Source organism: Neovison vison, chromosome 1 (genome assembly GCF_020171115.1).
Source record: "Neovison vison isolate M4711 chromosome 1, ASM_NN_V1, whole genome shotgun sequence".
Lineage (NCBI taxonomy): Eukaryota > Metazoa > Chordata > Mammalia > Carnivora > Mustelidae > Neogale > Neogale vison.
In genome coordinates this window covers 117,590,242-117,602,047 of record NC_058091.1, presented here as the reverse complement: position 1 = coordinate 117,602,047, position 11,806 = coordinate 117,590,242, and the positions used below count along the sequence as shown (strand labels likewise).

At 53.9% G+C, this 11,806-nt stretch overlaps 1 protein-coding gene across 3 annotated transcripts in view; it reads left to right on the top strand.

Moving 5' to 3' along the window:
- Positions 1-692: 692 nt before the first annotated feature.
- The window catches only part of SCUBE3 (signal peptide, CUB domain and EGF like domain containing 3), a 36,941-nt gene continuing 25,827 nt past the window's right edge, over positions 693-11,806 (top strand). For all 3 annotated transcript variants that reach the window (XR_006385204.1, XM_044254926.1, XM_044254919.1), the window contains exon 1: positions 693-777. Coding sequence is in view for 2 of the 3 variants with exons in the window: in XM_044254926.1 (XP_044110861.1) it covers positions 693-777 (85 nt within the window). In the remaining variant the exon portion in view is untranslated. The remainder of the gene's footprint in view (positions 778-11,806) is intronic.

Genomic DNA, 11,806 nt, shown 5'->3' with positions numbered 1-11,806 from the left:
GGCAGCGGCCCGGCAGCCTGGGGAGGGGGCCACCGCGCCCGGGCGCGCAGGGGGAGCGGCCGCCGCGCCGAGGCCCCATTTGAAAGAAAAAAGGGCACGAAAAAGGAGGTGGTGGAGGAGGAGGGGGAGGAGGAAGAAAACGAAAAGGAGCGAGGAGAGGAGGAGAAAGAGGAGGAGGAGGAGAAAGGCGAAGAAAAAGAGACGGAGCCCGAGAGACTGAGACGGAGCAAGAGAGGAAGAAAGAGAGGCAGAAAGGGCGTGTTTCTGGCGCTGCGTTTCCCCTCCCCTTTCTCAGGTCCTTCGCTCGGGCTCTGCGCGCTCTCCGGCGGCAGCTCTCCTCGGGCGAAGCTGGGAATTGGGTGGGATTATACGGAGCAGCCCCGCCGCCGCCGCCGCTAGCAGAGCCCAGCTCGGAGAGGGCGGTGGGTCCCCTCCGTCATTGGCGCCGGGCGCCCCCAGCCTCTCGCGCTCTCCGCCTCGCTTTCCCCGGCGTCGGGCCGGGAGAAGCCGGCAGCATCGGGAGCCTCCCGACGAGGGCGCAGCGGTCCGCGCCCCGCGCCCGCAGCCCCCGGCCCGGCCCCGGCGGGGCGCCCCCTCCCCTCCCCCCTCCGGCGCGCGGGGGCCCCGCCGGCTTCCGCCCTCCCGGGGCTGCCAGACCGGCCCCGGCCGCCCGGCTGCGGGTGGCTCCAGCCATGGGCTCGGGGCGCGTGCCCGGGCTCTGCCTGCTCGTCCTGCTGGTCCACGCCCGCGCCGCCCAGCACAGCAAAGCCGCGCAAGGTAAGGAAGGAGGGGCGCGCGGCGGCGGGACTGCGGGAGCTGCGGGGGCCGCGGGGCCCGAGGGCGGGGGCGCGATTTTGGAGGGGCAGGGCAGGTGCTGGGCAAAGCGTGCGGCTGTCAGAGCCCAGCACCATGCACCCGCACTCTGGCCGGGGAGCTGACCTCAGGGCGCTGCGTCCCAGGCGAGAGGCTGGATGAGCCCGCAGCGACACAGAGGAGTGAGAAGTTTGGGGGGCCCTGTGCAGAAGTCGCCACGCACCTCAGAATTCTGCCCGACTTCACTGCCGCCCCAGCATCTTCGAAAGATTTCTTGTCCTCCAAAAGTACGAGAGAGACTCTGCCCTTCTCTCAGACACTGCCAGAAACTTAAGCCGTGGCCTGGAGAGACGGAGAGAATGAAACTTTTCAGCCACGCCATGTATTTCTTCCCCTCACCCCCAACCCTCATGCAAAGTCAGACAAAATTTCCCAGTTGTTGTCTTATCAGTAGAAAAATGTTAAAGAAAAATAGGATCTTTTCTGGAAAGCCCAGCTCATCTCTCACTGGATGGTAGGGCGCTGAAGAAGAGAAGAAAATTTCTGACTGGTTCCCAGCAAGAATGTCGCTTTCTGCCTCTTTGGGGGGAAATCTCTTTCGTCTTGCATGGCTTTCATTTCTTATCATAATATTTATTTATTAAGGCCTCGGGTTTCCAATTCCATTTAAATCCAGGTCAGAATTGCATTAAAATAACAAAGTAAAATTCCAGGCCGGGGAGCTCTGACAGATCCCTCTAGGAATTAAAGAGAGAGAGACAGGGAGGCCCTCCAGCCCCCATCACTGACCCCAGGCTCATTGCGTGGCCAGTCCCAAGGCTTTGCTGGCAAAAACCAGGCTGGTGGGCTACAGTTCTCTTGGGGACAGCCTCCCCTCCCCCTTGACCTCTTGCTGCACCCTTCCCCCATCATGTCCTCACCCAGGAAGAGATTTATATGGACAAAAAGAAAATTCCTCCTGGCAAGGCTTGGCGGAGGAGGATATGATTCTGCCTATTGTCCCAGGGGCTCCTGAAGCCAAGATGGGGTGTGAAAGTGGCTGAGCCAGAAGGGAAAGTTGAACTTGGGAGTTGGGGAAGCCTGAGTCTCTGGCAGTCAGGTCGCTATGTCCTGGAGCCTGAGCCCTTGGCTCTTAAGGTGCTCTTGTGTACTGTATGGGCTCCCACTCTGATAAAAGGATGGTGCCCTATCCACGCCAGTCCTTTCTCCCAAACGCAACCTCTTCAACTACCTCCTTCCTCCAACCTGTCCTTTAACAGAGCCCAAGGACCAGAGATCCACAGCTGTCACATACCAGACCTCACCCCCGGCCAACCCCAAACTGCCTCTTCTCCAGTTCTGGTTCCAGACAGCCCACTCCCACCCCCAGCCTGGGAGCAGCCCCTCTCCCACTGTGGATTTGCTTGTGTTTTCATAAACAAAGCTGGCTTTTGTAGTGTGTGCTGACTTACTCATAACATGGAATTAGCTAGAGAGTTTAGTCTGAAGGAAGGAACAGATTTCATTCAGTAATCTAGAGACAAGATAAGGGCCTCTTTCAAGTTGGAGCCTGTGTCTGTAGTGGCCTAGTGAGACTGGGGGGCTGGGGGCAAAAGAGGGAGCAAACAGTATATTCGGGGGGGTTCCCAGGGCTCATGGAGACTTCTAGAAGAGACAGGTGCCACAGGGAGATCAGCTCACCCTTCAGGAATAGAAGGACTCAAAACCCCTCCCAGGTGCTCTGGGGCTCCCTTTTTCATCAAGACACCCCTCTGGGTGCTGCTGGGGGTAGGGGATGCAGCCAGAGTGGAGGCCCCTGCCCTCAAGGAACTTCCATCCTCCTAGTTTTGTTTCCTGCTTATATTCAGGCTACAGTTAACAGTGCATCTTCCTTCTAATCACCAAGTCTAGCCGGGCATAGAATCGAAGCCTGTCATTTCAGCTCCTCTGACGCTGCTGTTCAGGAACTGTGTCAGCCCGGTCTACCAGAGGTGGCCAAACGACAGGTCCGTTGGGGTAGAGGGTCTCTGGACCCAAATCTGCAGGCCACTGCTGCAGGAAAGACAAGTACTGACTGGGCAGGGCAACCTTACCCCTAGATGGAGTGCTGTGGACATCCCTCGCTCCCAGACAGATCTCCTGGGTATCACGCCAGCAGGTGTGCTTTCAGTGCCATGTGCTTTTAGTCGAAGCTCTAGTGGGTCTCTTTAAATTACAAAGACTCTAGGCAACTGTCTTGTGCCATTATTATATCTCTGGATAGAGTGTGCGTGTGTGCGCGCGCGTGTGTGTGTATGTGTGTATGTGAGAGATGGGGAGAGAGAGCGAGAGAGAGAAATTCACTGCCATCACCCACAGGAGGTAGAGCTGGGTGCCTCTGTCTCTCGTGACTTGGTTGTTAAGCCTGGATACGAACATTTTCGTGTCTTTGAGAACCGTGTGTGGATGAATGGGTGGGTAAGCTCGTGTGACCAGGAGTGAGTGAGCACGAGGGTACATGGTTTTGAGTGTTTTTTCAAGTGCCTGTCTGTGTATTTTAAAGTAGACAGACTGGATAACCAAGATAATTGTTAACTTAAAAGCATTAATTTGCTTTGCTTTTTTTGGGGGGGGTGTGCAGCAGTGGTTAAAAAGATCTAATCCTTGCTTAGGGCTCAGGTTACAGCTGAATGAAAAGGTCTCCTGGCCTCCCCAGGGGGAAACTTGTCCCCAGGGCAGGCTCAGGGAGAGCCAGCCTGGCCGTTTAGTTTACCTGGTTGTTTTTTCTTCTCATTAGGGATAAAATGTCGATAAAGTCATGTATTTAGAGTTTCCAAGTAACACCATCCCCGGGACTGAGAGCGTTCATCTGGCGGCAAACAGTGTCTCTCTGTCTCCACGCGTCTCTCCGGGTCTCTGTCTGGGTGTATGTGTGTGTGTCTCTCTCTTTCCCCCACCCCTCTCTTCCTCTTTAATGTGGCTATTTCCTCTCCTCCCCGCTTCCCTGGGCTCCTGTGGCCAGCTCTTACAGTGAGGGGACTGTTCCTCCTAGCCCCTCCCTCCAAAATATGAAATGAAAACCATAACCGTGTCAGCGGGTGAGGGTGGCCCCGTGGGCAGCCGGCTATTGCCTGTGCCCCATCCAGGCCACACTGGGGAAGGAGAGAGAGAGAGTGAGTCCCCACTCTTGGAGCCTGATCTTCAATCAGTTGCTTCTAAGCCTGTCTCCCCCACCTCCATTTTTCCAGAAGGGTGGAGAAGGTGGGGGTGGACTGCTTAGAAATTCCTCAGGAATCCCTTTGACCTCTCTTCTCTCAGTGACATTTCCCCCGGGGAGGTGGGGGAAGCCTGGGGCCAGGGGAGCACTTCTCCACTTCTTACCCCTCGTCTCCTTGAGCCTCCTCAGAGCGGAAGGAGAGAGAGGGGAGCAGAAGACACCGAGGCCAGAATTACCGCAGGCAGAGAAAGAAGAAAGTTATCAGCCACCCCTAAAGGAGATTGTTTTCTGAAACCTTCAGGAATCTGAGAGCATGAGAACCGGTTTGAGATGTGAGCGGCTGGGACCTGTTGTAAAAGGAGCTGGCCCTGGGTGTGAGTTTGGGAATGTGAGGTGTGCATTCACTGGGGTGTGTGAGCGTGCGTGTGCATGATTCAGTGTGTGTGTGTGTGTGTGTGTGTGTATCCACCCGTGTGTGTGTGCGTGCGCTGTGCTCCGGTGAGAGGAAAAAGGAAGCAGGGCGATGTGCGTTTTGTTTTCGTTGGAGAAGTCAAGAAGTGGAATGGCTTGGTCCGGTGCCGTGGATTGAGGGTGGGGGAAGGGAACGGATGGTTTCAGACCCTCTTGCAGAGATGGAGGCAGAGGGGCTCGCTGCCTGAACTTACCCCCGGCCCTACCCCCGGCTCTGGACCCCTCGTGTCAGGGTGTGGGCCTCCCTTGACGTCCCGTACCTCTAGCACATGACCACTTCTAAGAAAGAGTCCCTGTCAGGGCTGGAAACTGCAGGGCTGCTTCTGAGACGGGCAGTGCCCGCAAGAGGCCCAGACCCGGGGACAAGTTCTTCAGGCTCAGTTAGAAGACAGCAGTCTGGAAACAGAGGGACGGCTGCGCCTGGCTGGGGGAAAGGTGATACAGCAGCTAACTCAGGGATGCCCAAGGGGTAGAGGAGCTAGGCACCTGGGCTAGAAGGGGACACAGACCCTCCCCTCCCCCCACTGGCCCCTCTGTCACCAGCCTGTCCTCCCATGCCCGAATACTGCCAGCTCCAAATGGTGTATGGTGGGGCGTTTGGTGCCTGTGGGTTGGTAGACGCAGAGCCTGAGGACTGGGGCCCTTGAGGAAATCACTGACATGCCCTCCCTCACTTGTGAAATGGACTAGAGTATCAAGAGAGCCCTCTTCAGCTCTGAGATTCTGCACATCTCATTGAAATCCTTCCTGCCAGAAGGCAGAAAACATTTGAGCAATTCTTGGTCCTGCCCCCAGGCTTCTGGGCCTTCCTGCCTGAGGCTCAGGCCCTCTGCCTGGGCCCTCCTCTACTGCTCCCTGCCCGAGTCTGTCACTTGGCTACTCCTCCTTGCTTACCGCACCCCGGTTTCCTGGGGCCCCAAGTACCTGATTGTTCTGTATCCTTAGGTAGACTCCCCCTGGAAAGAGCGTCTACAAAACAAGTGTGTGTTTCTGTGCGTGTACGTGTGTGTGAGGGTGTGTGCATCCAGCAGCTTTGGGTAGGGAAGCTGCGATGGTAACTGAATCCTATCTGGGCAGGACCCGGAGGCCCCAGTCCCTGGTCCTGTATGGTGTATTCTCAGCTCCAAGCCTAGCCCTCTGTATTCTCCTCCAGCTGAAACATTTCAGACCGAGGTGCTGTTTTGTAGTTGCTATTGGGTTTGGCCTTGGGGTGAAGAGATGACCCCTAAGTAGGGCACTGTGGCCCTCACTATTACCTATGGTTTCCCTGTGGCTGTACCCATAGCCCTAGAGAGCTGTGGGATTTGGATTTCGGGGCTCCAGGCCAGAGGCTGTCCACATCTGGTTCCTGATGGCACCAAGCTGAGGAGAGGCCTGGGCTGGAGGGAAGATCCAGAATAAGGAAAGAGATCTAAGGAATCTCTGGGTGAGGGTGGAGAGTCAGGGTATGCAGGGACTGGGCTGGGGGGTGGTGCTGGAAGAAAGGGGGAGCTTAAAGGATAGACCCTGGGGAGCAAGTTTACAGAGAGGACGTTTTTACAAGTTTCTAATTATATTTATTTGGAGTTTTCCTCTGGCGGTTTGAAGCTGTTAACAGCAGGAACCTGTATCCCGGTGTTTGTTTTTGTTTCTAACCAGCTGCTTGGCCCGGTATAGTGAATCCGAGTTGGAGACACCTGCCCACCCCGTCCTTGCTGCAGCTCTGTCTGCTCCCACCATGGCGCACTGGCCTTCGTCCCTGCCCGCCACTCGGCCCTGCTCTCCTTCCAGCTACTCCCATGCCCGAAGCCTCAGAGCCTGCTGGGGCTCTTTGACGGGGGACAGCCAAGTGTCAGTTCCAGGCCATTCCATGATTATGTATCAGATGCTTTCTTCATGCCCAAACTCTGTGCTGAGTTGGGGTGGGGGGAGACACAACAACGACCAAGGCATGGATTCCTCCCCTGGGTGTTTCCAGATGATAGTGTAGGAGAGCAAGCACTGGACTGGGAGTCAGAAGACCGGCGTCTGGCTGTGCACCAGCTGTTCGTGCTTGCCCTCTCTGGGCTGGTTCCCCATCTAGGTAGTGAAAGGCCCATGTGAGATAGCTGGGCTGAAATCCCCACACACGTCATTATGCACCATCTGACACCACCACCACTGTTCGTGCTGTCGTTTGCTCCATCCGTGTAGAGATAAGACAGATAATCAGGAAGCTGGAACCTGCCTTGGCCCACTGCCTGCCTCCGCACCCCTCTCTCTCCAGTGTTCTGTTCTGTCCTTCATACCTAAGGATCCCCTACCTACTCATCCCCTAAAGGCCCCTGACTCAGGGTGGTTTCATCTACATTGAAAAGGAGAAAATTCTTGTCCATTTGGGGTACCTTCAGATGAGCAAGGAGCTGGTTTAGGGTTAAGGTGGTACGACTTAGAGAAACTCATCAAGGCCTCTTGCTGGGTGACAAAGCTGTCAGTTTCATCCCTGTTCCCCACCAGGCACTGAGCACCAACTGCTTTTCCTGGCCCTTCTGTCAAGCAGGCTCAGCTATATAAGAAGGGTCCTATTTTCAAAAAGAAGAAGGTGCTCTGTCTCCTCTCCTTGAGGTTGTCTGTGTGGTTTCCTAGACGCCAGGCCTGCCTCCCTTACCCCCTGCCTATCCTCTGTCCAGGCCGAGGATGGGCCCAGGCTACAGCTGAGGTCACAGTCTCAGCCCGGTTCCAAGTCAGGGATATAGCCTGAGAAGTGTGAGCTTCTGGCTTCTGAAGCCAGGCCCCAGCCAGTTCCCCTAGTTGCCCTTTCGATCTAGAAGGAGAATACACACTCGCATATACAGGTCAGGGTGTCATGGCTGAAGCCCGGCTGGTTCTATTTTGGGTGTTAATTACATGTGGGAGGCAACGCAGAGGAAAGGATAAGAGAACTGATCAGGGGCAGCAATGATTGTGCTGGTTGCAGGTGGACACTTGCTGCCCCACTGTCAAGTGCTACTTAGCACCGAGGCTGGGAACACCTGTTGGACAAGGATGCTTCATAGAGGTCCCTGAGCAGCTCCAGATAATATCTGAAGAAACTGAGATCCTGTGGGTCCTATAGGATTCCCTATGAATCCCACCCTGGATTTACTGGTCCGCGTCTCTTCTGGCCTCTGCATCACCAAACAGATGCACTTAAGTGGGTCTCTTACTTTCCCTGAGTTTCCTATCCCCCTACCTTTAATTTAAGACTAAATTTCCTAGGATTGCCCTCCACCCAGAACAGCTGTGGGATCACAGGAAAATAAAAAGCTTTTTCCTTGCAGTAACATAGAGCGGGGAAGATGACATAGATGTGGACCTCATCTACTCACCCACCAACCCCTCCATCCATCCATACATCTACCCATCTGAGTAAATGCTTTACAAATACTGACTAAATGCCTTCAGGATATGGGTCTGTCTTGTTCACTGCTGGATGCCCAGCCCCTAGCACAGTGTTTGGCATGTTGCAAATGCTTAGTAACTCCGCTGAATGGCTGAGTGCCTATGATCAGCTCCCAGCTGCCATGTAGATTTCAAAGATTCAGCAGCCATGGCCTCAGGGAGGTCTCTGGAGGGAGATACTGCCCATGAACTAGAAGTTAAATAATGGTAGCAGGCAGCACACAAATCACAAGACAATGATTGGTCAGGCGATCAGAGAGCCTGCACTTAGTCCAATCACCCTGGGCTAACCTGGTTGGGGCAGGAAGATGTCACAGTCGTGCAGGCCCATTAGGACACGAGGCAGGCTGCTTTGGACCTCCTCACTAGGTCCCTCAAATCTGCTGCTGTGAGTGGTCGGGGGAACTACTGTGGTAATGTAAGGGGGGGGGGTGTGGACTCTCCCTAGGGGTGTCTGCTTATCTGCAGCCTGCTTTCTGCTCCTTTCCATTTGCTGTTATTCCTTGGGCTGGACCTTAGCAAAATTTTGAAGCAGACAGAAGTGTTTCCTTTGGGGTCCTCCTGCTTCCCTTTGGGGTATACGTCCCCATCCTTGGAAGAAAATCTTAGGACTGCCCCTGGTGAAACAATCCACCCTTTCGGGTCGGGTCTACCCTCTCACCCTCTCAATGCCACCCCCACATCCCACGCTCCCTCCCTACATTGAGCAGGGCATATGGAGCGCTCTGCTAGGTGCGGAAGCAAATCCAGCAGAAATGTCAGCTGGCACTGGGAAAGCTGCTGCAGCTGCAGACCCGGGCATTCATGCCAGGAGAGGCAGGGAGGTCTTGACTCATCTGGGGTATCTCTGCAGCCGCCTCTCCCCCCCACTTCAGCTTTTGATCTAGCCCCATACCTGAGGTGGGCTCAAAGGCACAAAAGGAGAGCCCTCCCAAGGGATCGTGGAGGGTGGCTTTTTGGTTCCCAACTGGCCCCTCACCCACTTTGCCCTCCTCTTTGGGCAGTTCCCAGCATGGGTAGAACAGGCACTGGAGAAGGTACCTTCAGGGATAATGGCCCCCTAACACTTCCTGGGCCATCGCACGCTGTCCCGGTGCTGCCTGTCCCCACAAAGATGGCTCTCTGGTACGAGGGAGGAGAAGCAGAGAGGGGTTCAGAAACGACACTGGGGAGAAAGTGGGAGAGAAGGACTAAAAAAGCCAACCTTTCTGAGCACTTACTATATGCCTGCACTGCTGTGCTAAGTACTTGACAAGTAGTAACCCATCTGATGCGCACGGCAGCCCCAGCAGCCCCAAGAGGAGGTGCCATTGTATTTACACTGCACGGGAGCACTCCAGAACCCCTTTTCTCAAACACTTTTTTTTTTTTAAGATTTTTAAAATTTATTTGACAGACAGATCACAAGTAGGCAGAGAGAAAGGAGAAAGCAGGCTCCCTGCTGAGCAGAGAGCTTGATGCGGCACTCAATCCCAGGACCCTGGGATCATGACCTGAGCCGAAGGCAGAGGCTTTAACCCACTGAGCCACCCAGGCGCCCCTCAAACACTCTTGTCCTCTTGCTGTCTCCAGTGTCTTCCTGGCTCCTGCAAATGGTCTCTTCACTTTATCTGAGAGGGGCAAGGAAGGCAGACAGCCATCCAGCCCTGTCACACCCTGGAGATCCGGATGCAGCTGGTGTAGGAGACTGCCTAGACAGCCACTTTTTAAAAAAGGCTCCCAGGGAATCCCAATGTGCAGCCAGGGTTGAGAACCACGGGTCTAGACCAATTCATGCCCAACTAGCCTCAACTTGTTTGTCAGGCCAGTAGTAAATACTTGCTTACTGAGAGCTATGAAGAGACCATGCCTATGGGTATTGAAGTGATCCTTACATGGATAAATTGTGGGTAGGCAGATGTGGCGGAAGAGAGCTCTGAAAGGATGAACTGGTAGGAGGAGGAGACACTGGATATAATGGGGGTCCCTATTTCAGACCTCCACTTTGTTTGTTTGTTTTGGTGGGACGGGGGATTCAGTGGAAGAGCGAGAGAGAGAATCTCAAGCAGGCCCAGGGCTCGATCTCACAACCCTGAGATCACGACCCAAGTCGAAACCAAGAGCCGGGCCCCCAACCCACTGAACCACCCAGGCGCCCCTCAGAGCTCTGCTATGGGCATCAACTGCTTCAAAAGATTCCATTCGAATCGTTGAAAGGTCCCGTCCTCAGTGAGTGACCAGCCAAGTGAGGGAAGCAGAACATGCCACACAAGAGGGCTTGACAGCATCAGCAGAGCCACTCAGCAATGGCGGCAAGTGAGCAGAGGCAGGCGGAGTCCCCCGGGATCAGGAACTCTTTAGGAATGGGGTTTAGCAGGAAGAGCTTTGGGGTAGACAGTTTTGAGCCAGATTTGGGAAGCCGGGAACAGTGTGGCTAGAGATGAGATAACTGCATTTCAAATGTGAAGAGCGCGATGGATGGGAATGCTCGGACAGGGGGAGAATGCTTGGACGTTGTAGAGGAGGAGGTAAGAGACAGTCTTCCAGGGCAGAGACTCTTGGCTGGAGAGGGATAAGCAGTGGGAGCAGGGCGATGAGGGAGTGGGTAGGATGGTGGGAAGAGCCCAGCTGCTGGAAGGGGCTACAGGATCTGCTGGGAAGCCTGGGTTTGCTGCCACCAGCCTCCGGGGCACTCTGGTCCTAGTAAGCACAAACTGGATCGCAAAGCAAAGAACAGAGAGTCCAGATAGCCTGCTGCGGATTCCAGCGAAGCACCCAATGATTCAGAGACAGGCATGTCCTTCTGAGATGTCCCTAGAGGAAGGGCTTCCCGATGGGTTTCCAAATTGCCCTGCTGACTGCTAGGGAAGGGATGGTAAGAGACAGAAGAAGGCTCAAAGGAGGATGGACAGAATGATCACTAGTCACTGGGATTGTCCAATGTCCCAGGCTACCTGGAAGACTCACAAGGGTGTGTTTAAATGTGGGGACAGAGAATGTGAACTTGGATCTCTGGGTACCTTGTTTTTCTTCACGTGTTTAACCACACTTGAAATTTTCTCTTTCCTCTCCTGATGGTCAAATGCCGATCCAGTCTCCAAAACCCAACTTGAATTCTGCTGCTCAGGGGGTTTTTTGGTCCACCCCAGCCTAGGAGTATCTCTTCTTAGCTCCAAGAATAGCACTCCAGTAGAACTTCCTGTAATGTTGGAAGTGCTGGCCATTGGTGGTGGCCATTAGCCACGAATGGCCATCGAGCACTTGGCCTAGTGCAACTGAGCAACTTAATTTCAAACTAATTGAAATTTAAAACAGCCATTGGTGCTTCATGGCTACCACCATCGACAGCACAGTCTAGAGCATCTGTTGTCTGAACCAGCTTCTGGACATCAGGAACCTATTTCCCAGATTTATTTATATTTATATATATATATAGAAAATGTTATATTATTATACTATATATATAAAATGTTATATTATTATACTATATATATATATATATATAGTTACACAGATTATCTCATCAACTGCTCATAGACTCTCACAAGAAGGTATTATCCCCATTTTAAAGAGGAAGAAAGAAGAGAATCAGAAAAGCCTCTCTAGAAAGATAGAGCTGGATTTGAATCTGGGACTTACTCGTTTCAGCCCTTAGGATCTTTTTATGAGAGTGCATTTCTTCTTCCCATGTATTTTCTCCATCGGTTGCATCTACTGATACTCCACACCGCCTCTCACTATCTACTCTACTGTCCTTCTTGCCCTCTCTGATAAACTAGTCTTCATGCCCCTCTTCTCTGTGCTTTCGTCTGGGGATGAGTTCCCAGGGTGGGCCAGCAGGCAGACACCATGACTGCAGAACCTGAGGGAGTCGGAGAGTGTGAGTTACAGCAGTTGGAATCACGGGCCATGGCGGACGGCTGCAAGGGAGTCAGAGAGTTGGAAGGCAGAGTGCAGAGCTGAATGGAA